The sequence below is a fragment of the Erithacus rubecula genome (assembly GCF_903797595.1).
Source record: "Erithacus rubecula genome assembly, chromosome: 3".
NCBI classification, from domain to species: Eukaryota; Metazoa; Chordata; class Aves; order Passeriformes; family Muscicapidae; genus Erithacus; species Erithacus rubecula.
The window spans coordinates 114833145-114855117 of record NC_136689.1 but is presented as its reverse complement, the minus strand read 5'-3'; the positions used below and the strand labels follow the sequence as shown (position 1 = coordinate 114855117).

At 35.4% G+C, this 21973-nt stretch overlaps 1 protein-coding gene across 2 annotated transcripts in view; it reads right to left on the bottom strand.

The window, feature by feature from the left end:
* CSPP1 (centrosome and spindle pole associated protein 1) overlaps window positions 1-21973 on the bottom strand; it is a gene marked incomplete at its 3' end in the record, with an annotated part of 60302 nt that overhangs the window by 14366 nt on the left and 23963 nt on the right. For both annotated transcript variants that reach the window (XM_079301535.1, XM_079301534.1), the window contains 15 exons: window positions 21703-21785; window positions 19861-19954; window positions 18832-18889; window positions 15017-15207; window positions 14019-14137; window positions 12939-13017; window positions 12481-12601; window positions 10432-10567; window positions 8280-8426; window positions 5948-6060; window positions 4725-4874; window positions 3354-3500; window positions 2681-2785; window positions 1587-1653; window positions 44-164 (listed from right to left, as the gene is read on the bottom strand). In XM_079301535.1, the coding sequence (XP_079157661.1) occupies window positions 44-164; window positions 1587-1653; window positions 2681-2785; window positions 3354-3500; window positions 4725-4874; window positions 5948-6060; window positions 8280-8426; window positions 10432-10567; window positions 12481-12601; window positions 12939-13017; window positions 14019-14137; window positions 15017-15207; window positions 18832-18889; window positions 19861-19954; window positions 21703-21785 (1731 nt within the window). The remainder of the gene's footprint in view (window positions 1-43; window positions 165-1586; window positions 1654-2680; window positions 2786-3353; window positions 3501-4724; window positions 4875-5947; window positions 6061-8279; window positions 8427-10431; window positions 10568-12480; window positions 12602-12938; window positions 13018-14018; window positions 14138-15016; window positions 15208-18831; window positions 18890-19860; window positions 19955-21702; window positions 21786-21973) is intronic.

Here is a 21973-nt window from a genome sequence, read left to right as displayed (position 1 = left end):
CCTGTGAAAAACCTAGCTTTAGAAACAGAGATTAAATTCTTACCGTGTAATTGGTACATTATCATGACTGGCCACATTTAGCAACTGTTCCTGCAGTCGCCTCTCTTCACTACGAAGCTGTTTCCTCATCTCTGATAATTCATTTATCACATTCTTCCTTTCCTCTGGAATTTAGCACAAATAATTTAAAAATAAGGCATGTCAGAACAACTTTGCTGCCTATTTATAAACATAAGTGAAAAATAAAGGGAAAAAACAGATATAATGAAATGTTAATTAAAACAAAGATTGTGCGAACACAAGAATCACAACATTTCATACACTAGAAATAAGATCAGAGTTTATATTTTGAGACAGCACAAGGACCAGAACTCCTGAACAGCAGAAAATATACAAATGTCACTGGAAATGTTTCACTATATTTAAAAAAGGAAAAGCTATGGAATACAAGTGGGTGTTGCCAGTAAACAGCCTTAATTTGGAATATGCAAACCTACACAGTCCTCAGATAACAGGAACTGCAGTGGTATCTGCAAGCACTCAGCATCATTTTTTTTCCTGACTCAAAAGTTGGATATCTGTCTGCCTAGTGCAGATTACCTTAAGTGGTCAAGAATTCTAAGTTCAGTTTTTCTTATGTGCTTATATTGACTTTTCAGACCTATTTTGGGTCTATGCTGTTCTTTGTGATCAGGCTAGCATTCCTCCACAATTTAAACTTATTTCAGAAATTTCTCATTTTCCAAACAACATACTTATAAATTTGGTATTTCACTGACTTTTAGACTTTAGTGTCCAGAACTTAGCAGGCAAGCAAGTCTTACTAGTTTAAATCCTCAAACATGAGACTCAATTTATATGTCTTTATTTCTCTCATGACAGAAGGTCTGAGCCAATCAATTTCCAATAGTTGCATTAAGAACCACTCTGCCTTCCATTTAGGGGAAAATCCACAACTCCCTGGAATGGCCTCTGGTACTTTCTGCTGCAGGCTAGCATTTGTAGGACATCACTAACTGCTACATTTCATGCTTGTTTCTTCTATACTTGTAAAAAAGTATCAGCAGAAAAATCACTGCTTTCCACCCACATATTGCAAGGATAACTAATAGAAAAAAGCAAAGGGGATCCTTCCAGCACATTTGAATTTTAGAACAACCAGTGAAAGCTAAGAGGAATGAGGAGAGGATTAGGCAGACTAACAAAGGCAGGTAGAATTGAAGAGTTAGAACTGCAATGCTCTGCACTCTAATCTAATCCCTTACTCAGCCAATCCAAACTTTTCCCATTTCTGGTGACAGTGGTACCACTGTTCCAAGAGATCCAGTATTTCCCATGCAAACCGTTCCATTATCAGAGTTTTTACAAAAACATATTTCCTTACAATGACACATAATAAAAGCATTTTTATTTTGTCTTAAAACTTCAGACATACCATACTAATACTTTGATAGTACTAAGAGAGAACACCCAGACAGAAATGCAGACTTTAAAGGACTATTCTTTTGCAGGCAAGAAAAGGAACTGTAATGGAGAATGGTTTTGTTGTAATAGAAAGTGATCTTGCAATGAAGACAAATACCCACCTAATGAACGCAGCTGATTTCTTCTAGCAGGGACAGGTGGAGATGGAGGTCGTGGCTCTGGAGGATCCTAGTGATCATCATCAATATGAAATGTAATTTGTAAAAGGAAGAAATTACAGAAGAAGAAATTTTATTTCCTTATTTTACACCTAATTTACAATAACAATTGGAAGTCAGAACAGTAACCTTCCAGGTGGTGAATGCCTAAATTTTTTCAAATCTATAATCCATTTCAAATTAATAATAAATTACTAGGGCAATACATATAATGCACTATTCAGAGTTCTAAACAAACCTATTCCAAATACAGATAAAGAAATAAACTGACCTACCTCCAGAGCATTCTTCACATTTAGGACATTTTGGGAAAGCAATGGTTTAAAGGGTGACATAAAATTTTCTCTGAAACTGCACTATAAAGTATTTAGCCAAGTTCAGACAAAGAGTTGGTAAAAAACAAAGACTTTTTCAATAAAAAGACAGAAATGTAGCCTGAGCTTCAAATATCATAAACAATTATTTAATCTACTCTCTTCTAGAAGTACATTTTAAAAGCCAAAAAAGCCCCAGAGGAGATTATCAATTAAAGAAATGAGAGGTCTCAGAACCTCTACTGTAACTCATTTGTGATGCAAAGAAGAAAGCAAAGCATTTTAGGAGCAATGAACTTCTTGTGCTTTCAAAAACATGAAGATTACACAAGAATATCAGTAGCTACAAATCAACATTAAACTTCTGCCTGAGCTAAGTTCTTGTGTGAGAGAAAATGATGAGCTGCTAGTTTACACACGAACTTTCTTATCTTCAATCTAGTAAGGGACTGGACAGTGTATGTCCTCTCCAAAATTAGGTACTCCTACAGAAAACTCATATGCAGAAAAAAAAATTTAAAATAACACACCACCAAAAAAATTCTTCAATACTTGAAATAAAATTTAACCTTAAATTTCAGAGCTCCATGATTGATTAATGTAAAGACTGTCTTGCTATCCATGGCATTCCAGTAATAACTGGCAAACTTTTTAAACCTGGCATGATTTCATGCACTGTACTGTCTTAAATAAACCAGTAGAAGTTTGCTGTAACAATCATACTTGTGCATAGTAGGACAGATGGCTCTCAGCAGAGGGAATCCTTTCTTCTTTCCTTACTGATTTGCTCTGAAGAGCAGGAATGACAGGTGAAGGTTGTCGGGACAGCTGCAGGGAGGAAATCAAAATTGAAATAGCATTCCTATAGCTTCTGAATAAAGTGTTATTTTCTATCTGTCTATTTCAGAGAAACGACAGAAATTTAGTAAAAACTGTATAAGAGAGAGAGTTTTATAATTTACTTAGATTATGTCCATCAGAACTCCATGTGATGGATTTCTTACATCATCCAGGTCAAAGGAAAATAATTAAAATACCAAAACCACCTTTGTTCCAAGATGAACAGTCCTACCAGTCCTCTAATAAACAATTTTATTTATATTTACACCTCAGCAAATGCAGGTCACAGTATTCCACAGCAGATATAAAGATCAACTATTGAGTGCAGATTATTAATCTTGCTTTTACCATTTTGAATGCAAATTTGATCAATGAGGTAAGTTTCTACTGCAGTATGTCTGATTTTTTCCATCAGCTGTTCTCTGTTTGTGCATTAAGTACACTGCAGCTTGATAAGCTGAGAGGGGAACAACACTGAAGAAGTCTAAGAAATAATGTGATTTCCTTGAAATCAAGTTACTTTTAATAGTTGTCTTAGAAAATCACTTAAACATACTATCACCTTTTCCTCTTCCATCTTTTCTTTCTCAAAATATTGTCTAAGTTGTTCCTCTTGCTTTTCTTCTTTTTCTTTTACTTGTTTTTCTGCCTCTTTTCTCCTTTCTTCATTTAATTGCATTATTTCTTTATTTTTCAATCTTCGCTGTAACATAATCAATATATTAAAAAGAAACAATTATTAAAGTTTTGTTTTCTTTCTCTATGAGAAGTCAAAATTACACATCAAAGTGATTACTATGAAATAAAAAAGCATATTTCATTAGTCTGATTTCAAATATTCAAATTAAAATATTTCTCATGCAAATATCAAACAGCAGCAGCCCTGGCTTTGCTAACATCATTAAACAGAATTCCTAATAACTTCTATAAACCTTTTTGTGACCTCAGATCTGCCATCAGCTAAGGCTAAACTGTAGGAGTCATTTCCAAAAATTCACATTCTATTAAAACATACTGTAGACATGCACCACACTACCACAAGACCACAGAGAAATTATCACCTGGTCTCAGTTTTAGTTGTGTGACTGTGAATAGCAATGACATCAGTTAGCTCCCTACTCTATGTCAGACCTGCTCTAGTATCCAGAAGACAAAGCTCATCCAGCTGATTTGCTCATACTAGGGAAGGAGAATTTAGAATAAAAGACAAACCTTCCATCTTAGAAATTTTCAAGTCCTACAGCCTAATCTTATCTTCCATAATCCCATAGGGCACTTAAAGACTCCTTGCCTTCTGATGGCCTTGTGTCCTCTACCTACAATTAATTACTATATTCTAAATAATGCAAATTTATTTAAAAATGCAACCCTAAGAAATAAAAATTTGGGGTATGAATTAAATCCACGGTTATTGATTTACGTTTGAATTTACCTCCATGAAAAGTATTCACTAGATTTGCTTGGCATTCATCCAAAACAAACAATATTCTCATCTCAAAGATACCTCCTTGCCAATTCAAACAATGTCCTAACAAAATATTCCTGCATAGTTGCCTTTTTCAAATAATTCCATGAGAGCTAGATTTAAGACAATAACTGAGATGATTTTTTTTAATTCAGCAATTTGATAAAGCTTTTTATTGGCCTCACCACCAGTTTCTTTTAGAAAGGAAAGCACCACTGTCATTTATAAAATTACAGGGTTTTTTTCTTGAAAGAATTAACAGTTCTTCAAGTTTACAGTATAGTATAAAGAGTGAGAAGAATATGCTTGTTAATGCTGACAATCTTCCACCTCTCCTCTGCCTAATGCAAACCCATTTAAAAGCAAAGACAATTCACAGGACAGTTCTCAGCTTACCTTCTAGACAGCAAATACTACAAAGGGTTAGTTAAGGATGGAAAAAAAAGTATCAAAATACTACACCTCCTCCTCTTTCCTCCTTTTCTCCTCTAGTTCCTCTTCATAAGCTTTTTGAATTCTCATCCTCTGCTCTGCGAGTCGTTTTTCCTCTTTTTCTTCTTCCATTCTAAGTTTTTCTCGCTCTGCTTCTTCCCTACGTCTCTTTTCTTCAATCTTAAAAATAAACCAAAGAAATATTTAACTGTCAAACAGCCAGTAACAATCCAATTAACAGCATTTACTACCATGATTTTTGCAGCACCTACTTGCAAAATTGAAAGCTATATGGTGCAACCAAAAGAATCCTAGAGCCTGTCCTCTATTTCAGCTTCAGAATCCCCTTAAAATGAGATTCTATTTTATTATTTCTTTTTGGCCATTGGAAATACAGGAAAGCTACTTATAAACACAACTAATAAAACTAGAGTATTTCCTAACACTTGCTCTATTCAAGATGTGCTGGAGTAACACTTTTATTCACTGATTGAATAATGGAATATGGGAAACCAAAAAGATACAGTAATTCTCTTTTTTCCATTCCACAACTTCACTATCATTAGACAAAGTGCTGACTTACTTAAGCAAAAGATCTTCCCATTCTTTAGTCTATTTGGCAGCCCTATGCATAGAAAAAAACCCTTATTCTTTTATTTTCAAGAGCTCCACATCAAACTACTGTATGACTTTAGTAGTCTCGAAAATTATGTATTATTTCCTTGATGATAGTATTTAATTACACTTATATTTAATTTGTGGAGAATAAGATTAAATGTGAAGTATTATGGACAGAAAACATAAGCTGGTTGAAGAACAACCAGACTTTACATCCCCATCAATAAATAACTACACTATGACTGGTCACCATTTCACTTTGATGAATGCACGTTTTTATCACGTAGACCTCCATGGGCAAACATAATGGTTTCTGTACTCATTTATGTATGCAAACCTGTACTCTATGCACAGTTTTAGAACAGAAATCAATACCATATTAAGAGAGCTGTACTTAAAAAGATGGAGCCTAGATTAAAGAAGTCAACTACTAAGAAATGCCTTATCCTAAGTGATTCTACTAAGTAAGCCAAAATCCAAGAAACTCTATAGTATGTAGCTTTTAGTACACCTCTTGTGTACAGAAATGGCTGTGATAACACTGGTAATGTCTTTGGTGGGCAGTGATGATTTACTGTAAGTGTAAACTCTTGTTACAATTTATTTCACAGATGATATCTGGCCTGAGCAGTCACCTGTAGACGCAGGAAGTTCTTGTAGGACTCCTGTCGCTTAAGCTGCTCTGGAGATGGAGGTTCCCCAAACACATTGCCTCGAGCAAAAGGAGAGGCCTGCACAAACGTGATACCTAAGGGAGGGGAAAAGTCACAGATGAAAAACAAACAAAACTTGAGACAGCAAGCCAGAGAGAGGAAGGGGGAATCCAAGACACTTGTTTCAAAAGCTTATGGCAGCCATAACTCAAGGCTATAGCTGAGCTTGAAAGTTCTTACATTTTCTGCCTGGAATAATTGCCAGGTTTTTAACTGTTTAATACCATCCAAGTGAGTTGGATTTCTACAAAATAACACCTACTAAAGCCACCTGTTCAGCTGTTCAATCTGCAGCTTGCAGATTGAACACTATCTGCAAATCTAAGAACATTACCTGCAAATTAATTAGAATAGAAAATACTTTACACCTTATAACTTTACTGCTTGCAATTCCTCTGACTAAGGACATGCAGTTCTGTTCCTCAGGTTTATTCACTCTTTAAAAACAGAGCATCCTAACAGGACAAATATTTATACAAAATAGTGAAGGATGCTATAAAAAGCAAAGTCCTCACAAATAAAATTCCAAGCAGTCAGAAATCTGAATTCTGACAGTCTAAAGTGTTTTCTGTACTATAAAGTTTTAAATGTCAGGTTTCCTTTAGCCCTGAATTACAACCACAAATAACCATACAGTCTCCAAATCTCTAGATAGAAGGATTAATTAAGACACCACACAGAACAGGTTTTGCAGAACAGAAACCCTACAAGAAGCAGAGGAGAAAGAAAATAAGTAAAGGAAAAGTGGAGCAAGTTGTGTTAAATTTCCAGCTCATGCAGCATGTTCTTCACCCATATCATGTCTGTTCTGAAGCACAGTGCCTCAAAGATGTGCAAAAGCAATAGCTCCACTGAGCTGAGATGAACATTGCATTTCCCTATATGGTGAGATAACAATCAAGTCAGATGAAAGCATAAATAACACATTTAAGTATTCCCATTGGAATGCACATTTACTGCTACAGCAAGCCTTAGGAGCATGTGCTTGCATACAATGAGTACACTTTGAAATGATTTTTCCTTACATGGAAGCAGTGCTTGAATCCTTCCAAAATGCAACTAAATTTACGTGTGGTTCATTTATGTTGGAGTTATTCCATATAAAAAAGCAGAATAAAATTTATATACCATTTAAAAGGCATGGGTATAAGACAGAAAAGTTACTATGGAAAGTATCAAGGAAAATGCTTACCGTGCATCAGCTACTGTCCTGAAAGTTCCTCTTTTAAAAGGGCAGTGTACCAAAAAAAACCCACAATACCAAGTAACCAAACCCACCAAAACATTCACAAAGCCACTCTACTACCAAATTCAAGGTGCAAGACTACGAAGTTCCCATCACTGATATGCACCACCTCCTGATCCCAAAATAAGTGATCTAACCAGAGGGTTCTTGGCTGTTTTACATTATTACTTTATCAGCCTTCCTGTTTCACTTCTTACTAAATAGCTAAATATACAATCTTCTGGGGATAAAGAGAGAGAGGTGGGACAGAAGGAACACAAGTCAGTGGTAAGGATGCTGAATTGCAATTGTGCAAAACAGATTCATGCCCCACGTGTAATTCTTTATTAAGAATTGCAACAATTCAAACAAGATAAGGAAGAGCAGCACCTAAGCTGAGTTGAAAAGATCATCACCAATCCTGGCCTTTGCCCATCCTAAACAGGGACAGGTCTGGAGTAACACAGTGCTCTTATTTAGATCTCTCATAAAACGTAGAAGATAAAGATGCATTAGTTTTAAAATATGAAAATAAATCAAAATCCCTAGAACTTGGAGGCAGTGCACAGGGCTCCATATGTACCCAATTTACTTGTAACTTTTTAGAACTTGTTCACCTAGTTACTGTACTTATTTCACCTTAACCTCTAACATCATACACCTGAAGACCTCCTCTTATTCCACATTCTCACCTACTACACAGCTGTATTTTACTGTGTCATTTAAAAATAAGACAAACACGTACAAAGATTTGTTTAGAAAACATCAAATCTGGAAAACTGATATACTGATCCTGACTCTTTGGGGCTAAAGCAGCTTTAGTTACCATTACTGACAAGACAGACAAGACTTCAAGAGCACACAAGAGTGACAGCAATGAAGAAATTTTGGAAAGAAGTATGATACTGATTTCACAGGTAGAGAGCACTAACACTATCATAGGACTACCAGAAAGAGGTAAAGAACTACGGAATTTTCATCACTAAGACTTATGGATAGGTAGAGGATTAATACAGTGTTCTTAAAAACCTGCTGTTTTATTTGCAGATGCTTCTGAGTTCTCAGGTCTCGAGGAGGCCAAACTTAGGTCAACAATAGCCCTTTTATCTTCATATAGTCTTGCCTCTGGATTATGATGTGCCTCTTCATTTCGCTTGTGCATGATATTCAAGTCCGCTAAAGGAGAGGGGAAATAACTGTTTATAGCATTTTAATCTCCTAAAGGCACGTTCATTGTAGATTCTCCACAATACAGGGGGGTTTTGATCAGATTCCTCTTTTCCTCAGCAAATCAGCCATGGGAAAAAAACAATTCAGGCAAAAACAAAAATACACAGGCTAAGGGTGAGATATTAATAATTAGGTACTATTAACTAACAGATTAAAAGATGTATTTTATCACTTTTCTTTTGTCAGGAATGATTCTTCAGAACCTCCCTCCATTCTTGACTGCCTCAAAATGCTATTAAATGGAAAGATAAAGAACTCAAAGACAAAATTGACTGACAAGTCTGTGTTGACAAGCAGATATATAGAAACCACCCTTTCTTCCATCTCCTTAAAGTGGTAAAATACTTTTGAGTTTAGTGTTGGTATTTTAAATGCTGAATCTCTCTAATTATTGTTGAGGGAAATAAGTGCAATTGAAGCACTGAAGCATATTTTGGCCTTCAGTAATAATCCAGGTGCAGATTTCAATATTCAAGCAAAGCAACATTATCCAACATTTTCATCAAAATTTACATGGAGCCTGATCAAAGATGTTAATTTCAGCTCATTTTGAACTGTTACCATACTACACTTAGAAGGCTTATTTCAAAACAAAAAGCTACTACACAGTTTTCAGATTACCTTTTGAAATAGTGTTTCTCGTAATTATGAATTACTGTAGTCATTTAAGCACACAGATTCCAAGAACTTTAAATTCCACATCTCTCTGTAAAGCAACCTCTGCATATATCAGAGTCTCAAATGTTATTTACAGACATTTTTAAGAGGATAAAAAGACAAGCCACACCACATAAAAAAGACATGTCAGAAAGCATGTTCTACTTCATGCTCATAGCTTATCCATCATGCTATTTCATGACTCATAGCTTATCCATCATGCTGCCAAGCTATGGTGGAAAAAGTATTTTGCATATTTTATTCAGGAAAAGAGGGTAAGAAGTTTCTTTCTCTTGGCTTCTCATTTACAGACAGAGATAAATTTCTCAGCAGTTACATGCAGAGCTCAGGCCAGCATGAGACCTTTACACATTTTCATTCACACCACTGTTAAAGCCTAGAGGAAGAAGCCAAACACCTAAATGCTATACCTGAAATCAGGCAGTATGAACACCTCTATCTGCCCTGAGGCTAAACACAAGTTTGGATTCTTAGTACAAGCTTCTAAACTTATAATTTGGCCACAAAAATCTTTAAAAAGCATTTCAATTTTACTCACTAATCTCAAAATATACTATTAATTTTGTCATATGCTGCTCAGGTGACATACAACTGAAACTAAATACTTCCATAGATAAACTGTTACCCAGTAAGTATTTCCTGATTTTCTGGAAGGGTAAATTAACATCCTGGATCATAGCTATCTTCCAGCTCACTACTCCCATCTTGTATAAAACAGCACTTGGAAAAAAGTAAGCCTTAAAAAACATTACTGCTGAGTGCTCTTTATATCACCATTTTACCAGCAGTGTTACTTTGGGAAATATTTATATTCTACTTAGCTTTGTATATTTATAAAAACATGCTTCCAGTTTTCATATAAAAATAGTGATTTCTAAGCCTAGAATAATTTTTAAAAAGAAAAAAAAAATTTAAAACCTCTTCCTATTACATGCTTTAATAAAAATCTTCAGAACACACTTCAGCATATTTGTATTGCAGGTGATTCTGACAGCTTGTTTTCCTCCTTCTCCCTTTAAAACTGCTTTGCATCTTCACTTATAGTTGACATACCCTGTGTTTCCCATTTTGTTTGGATTGTATTCTTTGAATGATTCTACAGAAATTAAAATAATAACTCAATTATTCCTAGAGTGCATCTCCTTGAAACAAGTAAGTCTTACTTGCCAAGGGCTACCAGTGTTACAAAACAAGGAATAATATGGTTGAATAGAGCCCTTATGACAGCAAGAAAACATAAGTCTTGAAAAGGACATAATTTTCACAAACATACTTATTAGATTTCCTTCTGCATCTTTGAGAGGAGCACCACCACCACCTTTTCCCCAGGGATTGTAATTCCTCATCTCTGCTTCTAACTTCTCCTTCTCCTCTCGCTCTTGTCTGCGTCGGTCTTCTCTCTCTCTTATCTAAAAACAAACCAATCAACGTTAGTTCCACTATATCACATTAAGAAGTAGTTTAATAAAAATTTAACAGAGCAAACTGAATGCTCTCATTATCTATTTCCCACTGTCTATACTGCAGATAGGGCATTGCATTCTGTTCTCAAAATGTGCACATCCAATTGTGCACAACCAATGAAACATCCTACACAGTATAAGACTTCCAAGTTCCAGAAATGTTCACACGTGAAATTTGCAGTAGATCAAAAGTTCCATATTTTGGATCTTTGATACAGATGTTTATACTGCCTGGAAATTAAAAAGGAAAAATTCTACAATATTAATGCACTTCCTTCTCTCAATCTGGTATGTTTTGTTTAACCAAAACTTAGACTGGAGCTTACTCCTAATAATAAATGCCTTAACAGAATGTTACACAATTCTATAATAATTCATAAAACAGCTTTCTATAGTAATTCACTATGATTTATGTATATAACACAGCAATATTCATATGCTGTGTTCTTTTTCTTCAAAACCATTTATGTAATTAAGTCTCCTAATAACTGTAGCATTTGTAAGTGTCCATCTTCTACTCAAAGCTTTTAAAACATTAACTATTTATGTATTCAAAATAAGTCTATTTCTGATGTGCATTATAAAAACATTTCATTAGATAAATACAATTAGATAAAACACTATGAGGTGGTTAGGGAGGCATTGTAAAAGGTTACCCAGGGAAGTTGTGGATGCTCAGTCCCTGGAAGAGTTCAAGGCCAAGTTAGATGGGGCATCACACAGCCTGGTCTAGTGCAAGGTGTCAATGGCAGGGGTTGGGAATTAGATGATTTTTAAGCTCCCTTCCAACCTAGGCCACTCTATGGTTACAAAATCTCCCTTTATCAAGTAATATCAATTTCCTAAGAGGTACAATGAGTCAACAAAGACCCATCTAGCCCCTTCAACTGTTTACAAAAATCATCAGTCAGGTTCACCTATAGAAAAAAAGATAATATCCATTGATTGATTTGAACCATAACAACTATGAAAGACTATCACGCCTTTATGTCAAATTTTGCAGTCTCTCATATAGCAAGGTAATACTTAGGACTATAGTGAGAAAATGCCATCAGAGAACCACATGTACAGTATCTGACACTACTAAATGGTCACTCTATTCTTTATTTGACCTTGGTTGGCAGCTTCTCCTTTATCCTTTATGCACAAACATAATTAGAACTATAGTACTTTTCTAGATATTATTTATCTCTACCAAAAAATACATAAAAATTAAGATAAGAAAACATTGTGCCCCTGAACTGGGTTCTAGGAAAATTTCTGCAAAAGTAACATGTTTCATCACAGTCAAATACATTTTATAATTACAAATTCCCACAAAGTGCAGCAGCACAAGGCCACTAAGGTGAGTACAAGACTCCAAAGTCTACTGAAACAGTAGACCAAAAAAATTTCTCTCAGCAAAAAGGAAGCAAAAAAGAAGTAAAACATCACCTACAAACACACTGGAGATAAACATGAGACAAACCTTCAAATTAGTGTCCAAATGATCATGAAGAATTTACAGAAATTAGATTGTTCCTTATAATTATAGCAGTAATGGACTACCAGAGGAATACAAGCCATTTCTTTTAAGATGCAGATTCTTATGTTCATGAAAATAATTATATACAGCTACATGCCTGTTTGCATGTACATAATCAGTTTGCTGTAATATTTTTAACATTCTCTCTGCTGTCCACCTGAAGAGCTAAAATGACTAAAAGCAGGGTCAGAGGAAGGAAGTGATTAAAGGAAGGAGAGTTTAAAAGCTTTTTATTTGTAAGCTACATAAAATTGTCTCAAGGAGTACTATAGTTACAACCATTATGTGTTAAAAAATAAAATAATGAAGAGTCAGAAGTTTTATCATTCAGTACCTGCTGTTGTAATTCTTGTTGATAAGATAATGTTGCCTCTTTGGAAGGCTTTGGTTTTTCTTCAAAATACACTCCTATGCTTCTTTGTCTGTCTCCTGTATCCCTCTGTCCAATGCTGCTTCTAAATTGAAAAATCACACATATAAAAGGAAAACATCACAGCGTCCCGAGGAAGGTAATTTAAAAAATAATAAAAAATATCCCTTCCTGAAGTATTTAAGAGCTGTTGTTTCCCACAGTCTTTTTATAACCACAAACATTTTCTTAAATCCATATACAGTAATTCACTGAATTACTCTTTTATTGTCTAGATAGAAATCCTTAATTCAAAGTGTGCAGTTATCTTTAACACATTTTATTTCAAAAGCATATCTGTTCTCAGCAAAATATTACCAACACAAAAAGAATATAAATACAGATAAATACACACAAAGAACATGAATACAGATAATACTTACACAGGCTGCTCTACTGGGGTCTGGCCTAGAGGAGGATCCAGACCAGGTATGGGTGGCATTCCCATCACACCTGTACTATCTAGCACAGTAAAAAAAAAACATATTTTAAATTTTGAATGCTCAGATGTAAGTATTTGTCATTATCTAAAAGAACACAGTTCACCACTCAAACTCTGTGAGTGTAGAATAAACAGAACTCTCAGCTTCTATAACAAACTCAGCTAACTCTTCATCCCCTCTAAAGCAAGAAATACAATGCCAAGGTACAAATCTATTTCCTAAATTCAACTAAATCCCCTTAGATTTTACAAATTATCTCATTAACATATTCCAAATAAAATTAAATTTAAATGACTCGCTTAATGGTGACACTTATCCTCATTCTTTCCAAATGTCATTCAAATCAAATAGTAAAAAAAGTCATTTTTCTAATTTTTTTTCTCCTTTATTTTACCTTTTCTTTGAAGGCAGCACAAAATATTTTTAAAATATTTGGGTTTTTTTCTCTAAAAAAGTAAAGAAGAGGAAAAAAGAGAAAAACAAACACCACATAATTCAATCCCTCCCTACACACAACACAATTGTTTAAATCACAAAATCATCATGAAGCAAAGGATAGACAAAAAAAAGTTCTTAAAATATAAAATTAGACCACTTTATACATTATTTTAATGTATTTAATGTATTAATGAATATCTTTAAAATATTTACAATTACATCTGAAATTGCAACAATGTCTAAAGATGCAATTAATTATTATTTAAGTGATTTGAGGAAACAATGTTTTAACTATAAATATTAAAGAAAATTAACTGGGAGGAGTAACAGCAAAGAATCTGAGACTAGAGTTTGTTCAAGTGATGAACAATATTTTTGGAATATTTCACAGCCATTTTTGTTGCTGGAGAAAATTACTTCATTCAAAAACAGTATTAAAAAAAAAGACCTTTTTATTGAATACACATCTAAAAATGGGTTTGATTTGCTGCAAAAAGTTCTACATTATTTGTCATTTAACTAGATTAAAAGCAGTCATATGAATCACTCTAACAACCAATCCACCTAAAATCATCAACTTACAGTATGCAAGAGCAGGATCCAAAGGATTCCTAGCTCCATAAAAGTAATAAGCATCATCATAAGGTGTTTTATAGTTGTCTGTCAAAACTGGTGCTGGAGGTGGTGGCAATGGTGCAAGCCTTAAAGAAAAAAATGGGACACAATTCCTTGGTTGGTGGTACAACTGAAAAGATAACATCAAAAGAAGTGGGGGGAAGAGGGAAGGAGAGGGAGGGAAAGAGAATGGAGGGGAGACAGGGATGGAAAGAGAATTCATTACGAAAAATTCTAGATTTAGTTCAGTTGCAGACCTCTCATTAGTGGCATGTAGGAACAAGATGCAGCAAGTCTCAGTAGAGAATTAACCAGCCCTGGGGGAGTAGTACATGAACCCAGACTATTCCAGAGATCTAAAGAACATAAATCAAGCACGCCTTCTTTAAGTGGCTCAGCTAATGGCAATTCCTGGCTGCATCAGTAAAATAACAAGGCAAGATCTGGTCAAAGGGTGAATAGCCCAGCACAGCTTCAGCCACATGCCAGAATCTCCTTCTCTCCCTGAACAGTTTAGTCACAATCACAGTACCTATTGAAGGTGTCCTTGCCTACAGTGCATTCCTGAGCCCAGCCCTGGGAGACTGCTCAATTAACAGGAGCCAAACTCAAGCCATGCCACCTTCTGAAAAGCCTTCTGCAGGGCATGAGCCCAAGCATTCTCACAATGTGATTCAATATTACAGGCATGGACATAATTTCTACAGCTCAACCTTTTCCTACACAAATATCCACTAGGAGAGAGTTGCCTCTATGGATGCTTTCAATAAACTATAAAGAAATTGACATTAAAAGTTATTCCAGTGCAAAGTAGTTAGTTTTCTATTAATTGTCAAAATATTATTTCTACCTTCATCAGCTCCTTGGAGAAGGATCAACAGTATTACTGAGCTGTACCTCAACAGTAATAACATGCTAAACAATGATTGTATTTAACATGTAAAATGAACATGATGATGAAGCACCTGGGAGCTGCCATTTCCCCAAGACTGCTGACTAGACCCCTATGAAAGTCTTTATCACTCTGAGAGTCTTCATTCACTGGAGAGGTGGAACGTGCAGGCATTGGAGTTTGGAAAGCCACTCTGGGCCTTTCAGGAGGGACTTTCTCTTCTAAAGCTCTTGCTGTGAAGCCAAACTGCTTCAATCTATTTGGCTGAAGGAAAAAAAAAAAAAGAAGTAAAGAGAGAGGAAACAAAACAAAACAAAACAGTTACCTTATTACTAGGAAATATTCTGAATCTCCATTTACATTGGGTCAAACACTTCACTGGATCCCAACTAGCTTTCAAATTTCTAGTGACTGCATTTTTTTCCTCCCAATGATCTACTGGGAATCCAGTATTGCAAGGAAATCCAGAAAGTTTACCAGAGATTTACAAAAAGCAACCTTATCATGTTTCAGGAAGTATAGGAATCTAGTTAATGTCCAGAAAGAAAAGAACATTTCCACAGCTGTCTGTAGAACAGTTTATCTACAGCTGCCAGTTTTCTACAGTGACAGTATTCTCATATTATGCATAGAAAAGTTTCTGAAATCTCTCCCCTCCACCCCAAGATTGAAATGCTCATAAGCAGTAAAAAATAAAATCAAATACATATTGAGACATTTTGCAATAAACATTTCCTAGCAATACCATTATATTATTTTTAAAATTCCTTTCATATTATTAATTTTTTCCAACTACAACCATTATGAGGGTTTTTGGGGAGTGATTTTAAAAACAGAAGTAGCAAATGTTTATTGATAACTGTCAGCCTCAGAAGTCAAAAGGAACATGCAAATAATGTGAAGGCATGCAAGTCAGTTTCAGAACTACCCTATCACACCAAGAAAGCCCTTACAGCAACTGCTCTGTATAACTATTTTAATGTTTGTTAAAATAAGGCAATATAATTGAAGAATGGGAACAAATCATACACGGTGTAAGTAAAAGAGGTTTGTTCTGAATTTATTGGTCCTAATACTGAAGTTCTTCAACTAACATGCATTCAGAGAAAGTAGTACCCAAAACCAGCTATGTATTAATATCTATCAGAAAACAATATACCCTACAATATGGAAATATTTCAACAAAATATTAAATCTTTACCTCCTCATCACTTAGCTGCAAGACAGTATATATAAGGCAGTTAGTACTCACCAATCAAGGACTAAAGCATCTAGGTACAAATTCTCAAAATCTACTAGACAGGAATATTAGCTTATAACATTTAACTTCAAATTTCCAGATGTGAACACAGAATTAGATAACAGATACTAGCTAAAGCAATTGAATTTTATAAAGCAATCTACAGACATTTCATCTTTTCAAATCCAGTGTCTTGAGCACCAAACATTTAAAACAGTGTTTCTCAGTAACAACTTTAATATGAAACTATTTCCAAAGTGCCCCAGATTTCAGTTCTGCAGTTGATTTCAGATGTGACTTCAGTACTCAATCCATCCTGGGGATTGTTTCACTTTAAACAAGCGGCTTATACAACACTCTACATTTATAGATTCTTAATCAGGCATTGCTATTTAACCAACCTGTAATTAATCAAGAAATGCACCTAATTAGAATCTCTCCCTGAGAGGCAATTTAAAGCTAGCAGTGACTGATGCTTAATGAATGTAGCAATTCAACTTAATTGAAGGCTTTCAGCTAAATTAGTGCTTTTAAAACACTATGCATGCCGTGTACTCGCTCTAGATATAATTTTGTTCCTACAACAGGCACTTTGCAGACTCTGAGATGTGTTTGGTATATTGAGTGCTGCAGCACAGCATGCTTCTGCATAGCCAGCTTTGATTACACAGAACTGTTTACACTGACCTTGCAGCCTGCTGAGCCAGAAGAGCCAGCATCCTCTGCTCAGTTCTGCATCCTCTCCTGCCTGCCTCCCAGATGTACCCTCCATTCCTCTCCCTTTCACCATCTGAATCCCTGATCAGCTGACCCCTCTACACCAAATAAAGCAGCAAAAAGATTCAGATTTTTGCCAGATAACCAAGCTGAATCAGTTTGAAACAGGGACCAAACAAGCATGACAAACACTTTATGCAGGGAGGGCAGGAACATGCAACCAGACAGGTGTTTTCCCTCCCCATTTAGGAGTAAGAATTTTACTTCAGCTTCACTGCTTGTCTGTGTGCATTCTCAGTCTCCAGTCTCACAAGTTTCTCAGAAAGAAAGAAATGGTTTCACAGAATATTCAGAGTTGGAAGGGACTCACAATGATCTGATCTAACTAATAGCATCTTACAGGTTTTCATTCACCTTCATTTTATAGCAAAGAAAACTTTCTTTCACCTCTACTGAACTCTCCAAAAATAGCACAAGTTTCAATCTGCATCAAAGCATTCCCCAAAAACAGCACTGGTGATAATTTAAACCAGTTAAGCTAACTTAATAACCAGTCTATTCCTGTTTGAAAGTTACCACCCCACATTCTAAAGAGCACATCTCCACTATACCCAACCTGCAATGGCTTTGGGCACATAGCAAGTATGAGCAAATCACATGAGTTCTGTCAGTCTCTGCAAGACTATCAGTCTCCTAATAATGTTACTAGTGCTGGCAACCTGCTCCTGGTTGCACACTAATCAAAATTCTTCATGTAATCATCACCTTATTAAGGAAGTGGAGACAGTAGTAACTCTGCATTAAGTCCTACAACACAAACCCAAACGTGTCTTTTTACAAAATCCCATAACAATGTTTGCAATCCTAAACACTGTATTAGATCACTTTAAAAAATTTACAAATTTTAAATTAAAAAATGTTATAATGAGATCAACTCATCTGCAAAACAACTTTTTTTTTAATTGAGAAAAGGTTTTCTGCAGTATATTTTGCATTCCCAAAGAAAGATTACTACTGTGTGCATATAAGAGACTACCACTGGACACTAAGTATTCTACCCATGGTACCCACTGTTGGCACAAAGTTCCACTTGGACAGATCAAAAGAAAATGTTCAATTACTTTCATGAAAATAATTTCCTCTTACACTGAAAGCATGTGTAATGATTTACAGCATATGCTGCTTTTGGCTGAGGAAGAGTTAATTTTCTTCACAGTGGCTGGTGTGGGGCTGTGTTTTTGGATTTGTGCTGGACACAGGGTCGACAATATAGAGATGCTTTTGTTATTGCTGAGCAGAGCTAACACAGTAATGAGGCCTTTTCTGCTTTTTCTGCTGCCATGCTGGTGAGGGGACTGGGTGTGGCTGGAGGGTGGGGAAGAGACAGAGCTGGTACAGGCAACCCCAAGTGACCAAAGTGATATTCCAGATGATAGGACATCATACTCAGTATATAAAGCTGGAGGAAAGGGGAGGATATATGGAGGGATATAGCTTATCTTCCTAAGACATGTGATGGCTGAACAGCTGCATGCCCATGGGTAGCTCTGAATTAATTCTTTTTGCTTTGCTGGTGTGCACAGCTTTTGCTTTCCCTGTTAAACTGTCTTCATCTCATCCTATGAGTTTTCCAGCTTTAACTCTTCCTATTCTTTCCCTGATCCCACTCAGTGGGGATCTTTCCCTGATCCCACGTGGTGGGGAAGTGAGTGAGCAGCTGTTTGTGAGGCTTGGATGCTGGCTGGGATTAAATCATGACACAGCCTCATCATCCTTGGCTTTAATTTTTTTATACACCGATGCCCTATTAAATAGCCCAGCATTTATCATTTTATATAAACTTTACAGAGTTTTATGACTGAGCAACCACAGTGTGCATGTAAGAAAAAAAGAATAGGCTATATAGATGAAAGAATATCCAAATTTCTTACCTTCTTTTCTGGGTCTTGAGCTCCAGAAGCAGCAACTGAGAGATCAAGTTCCTTCTCCCTATTTTGTTGTTTGTTTGTTTGTTTTTTAAAAAGAAGAACAAATCAGAAAGCAATAACAACTATATTCATTCTTTCAAAGTACAAATTCACAACTCTGTAGTTAAAAGAACTCGGAAAATACAGGATAATAGAAGACAATGATTACGCTTGATTTCTTCTGGAGTCAGGGAAGGAAATTAAATAATACTTGTAAATACATAGAACTCTCAAGAAGTATCTGGTTATCAACTATTTCACTTAGTAAAAATCCAACTACTATAAAAGGAGAAACCAGCACAATTCTTCTTTACTACAACTTTTCAGGATATTTCTAAAAAATTTGTCCTTATTCACATTTAAGAAGTTAATATTAAACACAGTGAAATGAATGATTCAAAAGTGCAGCAATAAATACTGTTTTGTGATTTACAGGCTCAGGCTTGTTCTGCATGTTCAATTTTCATCACAGTAAGACTGTCAATAGTAACTGATTTTTAATTCCTTATCCCTTCTCTAATATTGCTGTGTGGTTTTATGTATCCAGACACTACGTATTATTCAGTAGATAATGACTAATAGGTAAGGAAGAAATTAGTATTTTATTATTCTGCATAAGCCAGATGATTAAATGCTTTAAAAATAAAAGGTTACTTTCCAAAATTGGGGGGCAAAAACAAAACTAATTTTCAACTTTGCCAACTACTTAGGCATTCCTGTACCAGCAAAAAAAAGATAACTTACAGATGATTCTTTACCCTTAAGAAACTAAAACATCCTTTTTAAAAATGAAAAAGTATCTGGCTTTTCTTCGTTCCACTGAAAGCTTTCATTAAAAACTAAAGTTCTCATGACAATGAGTTTAATTAAATGCAATATTACTCAGCTACCCAGAATCCCTTAATTATGGAATTGCTTCTTACCACACTGAATTAATGGAATGCCTTTAAATTTCAGCCATTATCTTTTAAAAATAGAGCAACTTGCCATTACCGTCTCTTATTCCGCTGCTGCTCAGCCATCTGTTCCATTAGTTCTTGTCTGTATTTTTCCTTTCTCCTTTGAAGAAGTTCTCGGTCCTGACCACCTAATGGACATGGCAACACATTTGAGTAAATGCTCCACAAAATACAGAAAAGGTACTGGACAAAAACACTGCCTTTCAGTCAATTTAGAAACTGAAACACAGACTGTACAAACACTGTATCTCTATTGATTAAAATAAAAATAGGTATCTAGTTTTAACAGACAATTTGTTTGGAGTATGATGATCAAAACAACTGAAATTTTCATTACTTTCCTAGTTTGCCTGGTTTTGTATAGTCAGGAAGCTACAAATTTCAAAGCTATTTGGTACAACAGCAACTATAAAAAGTAATATTTTTTTTGGTCTAATGTTTACCTAAGGAAGATACACTACAATGCTCCAAAATTAAATGCTGAAAATTAAAACTGAAGGGAGTAAAACCCACAGGGAGGAAAGCAAGTGGCTCCACTTTCAGGATGGTTCCCATGGCTACTAAGAATTAGCAAAGTACTGACAGATGTGTGTATGTAAAAGGAAACAGTGGCAACAGCTCCTGCAGATTTTAAGGAACCCAAAAAACTTTTAGGTTGTGGTGGTTCCCCCACAATAAGTGCAGAGGTCTCCTATTATTTTAAAAACAATCCCCCAAAAACATCAGCAGCACTTTCTGTATTTTATAACTATCAGACACAGACTTAACATGCTCCACACACAAACGGACTGGACTTCTGGTGAAGGAGATCTGAATAATAAAGAGAAGGAAGCTGGAAAGAAACTAAAACAAAAGGCAAATAAGAACAGCAACAAAACATGATGCATGACTGACTGATTTTTTTATTTTGTTGTTGTGCTGAGACTGTAAAGTGACCAAAATGTGCAAGATGAACTCACAGTTTGTGAGTTTGGGGGAGTCCGAAATCACTCTTATTTTCCAAAAATTCAAGTTGTAATTTACTTAATCAACATAGTTTACAATACTCTTCTAACCAATATTGCTAGGAGTAGAAATTCACCCCTCTGTGTTCTCAAGCTACTCCAAATGAGATGATTGGGCAGACCAGAGTAATCACTATGGCATCACTGGTTTAGTGCTGCCTTTAAACAGTCCCAAAAAACTTACCTGCCACATACAGCTTTGAAGATCAGGTAAACTCAAATGAAAAAATTAACAGAAATTATTCTGACAACTGTTAATCTATTTTGCTATAACTCAAAGCTAGCTTGCCTTCAAAAGCTCCCATCCAAAGAACTACTACAGTTCTTTTATCCTTGCCTCAGTTTCCTGAATTGAGCAAAGAATGCTACGTCTTCACCAGTATTTCTCTCTATTACACACAATACTAGTGTTTCTGGCTGAATTTTATGGCTACTGGAGAGATAATCAGAATCATTTGTTCTTGCCTAGGGTTGTGAGCAGTACTACTTTTCACATTTCTACAATTAAAATTCACTATAAAGCTGTGTCTTTTACAGTATAGAGGTTAAGATTTCTCCCAAATTTGATTTTGCAGAATTAATTTAATCACTTATCTGGTTCTTAAAATGTTAATGAAATCTAAGAAGAAACTTGGACTCTTCAAAATTAATTAGTAAGTCAAAAATTAATTAGTAAGTTACATTAAGGGGGGGAAAGGAATATGTTTTGCTTTAGTTTCCCTATGTAAATGACACTTATTTAGCAGCCTTGGAGACAACTACCAAAAGGGAAAACAAAAGCTCATTTTTCTAGTTTTTAATTATTCACATAGAGAAATAACATACACAAGGAAAGTCTAACTCAGTGTTATTAGTTAGGTTTTTACACATACCAAGAACAAGGCCTGTTGCATGCTGCCTTTCAGCTGCAGACTTAGACCGTTCATTAGCTGAAGAACCAATCTGTACCTGATTTCTGGAAAAGACAAAAAAGAAAACTGAATTATCAAACTCAAGAATTTCCTACACAATCTGTGGGAAACATGACAGACTCTCATCACTATGTGACACATTTGTGACAAACAATTTTCCTACAATCCAAAGAAATATCCCAAGCAAAAGAAGAAGCTGCCTGGCAAAAAGGCATTTCTCACAATTCCCATT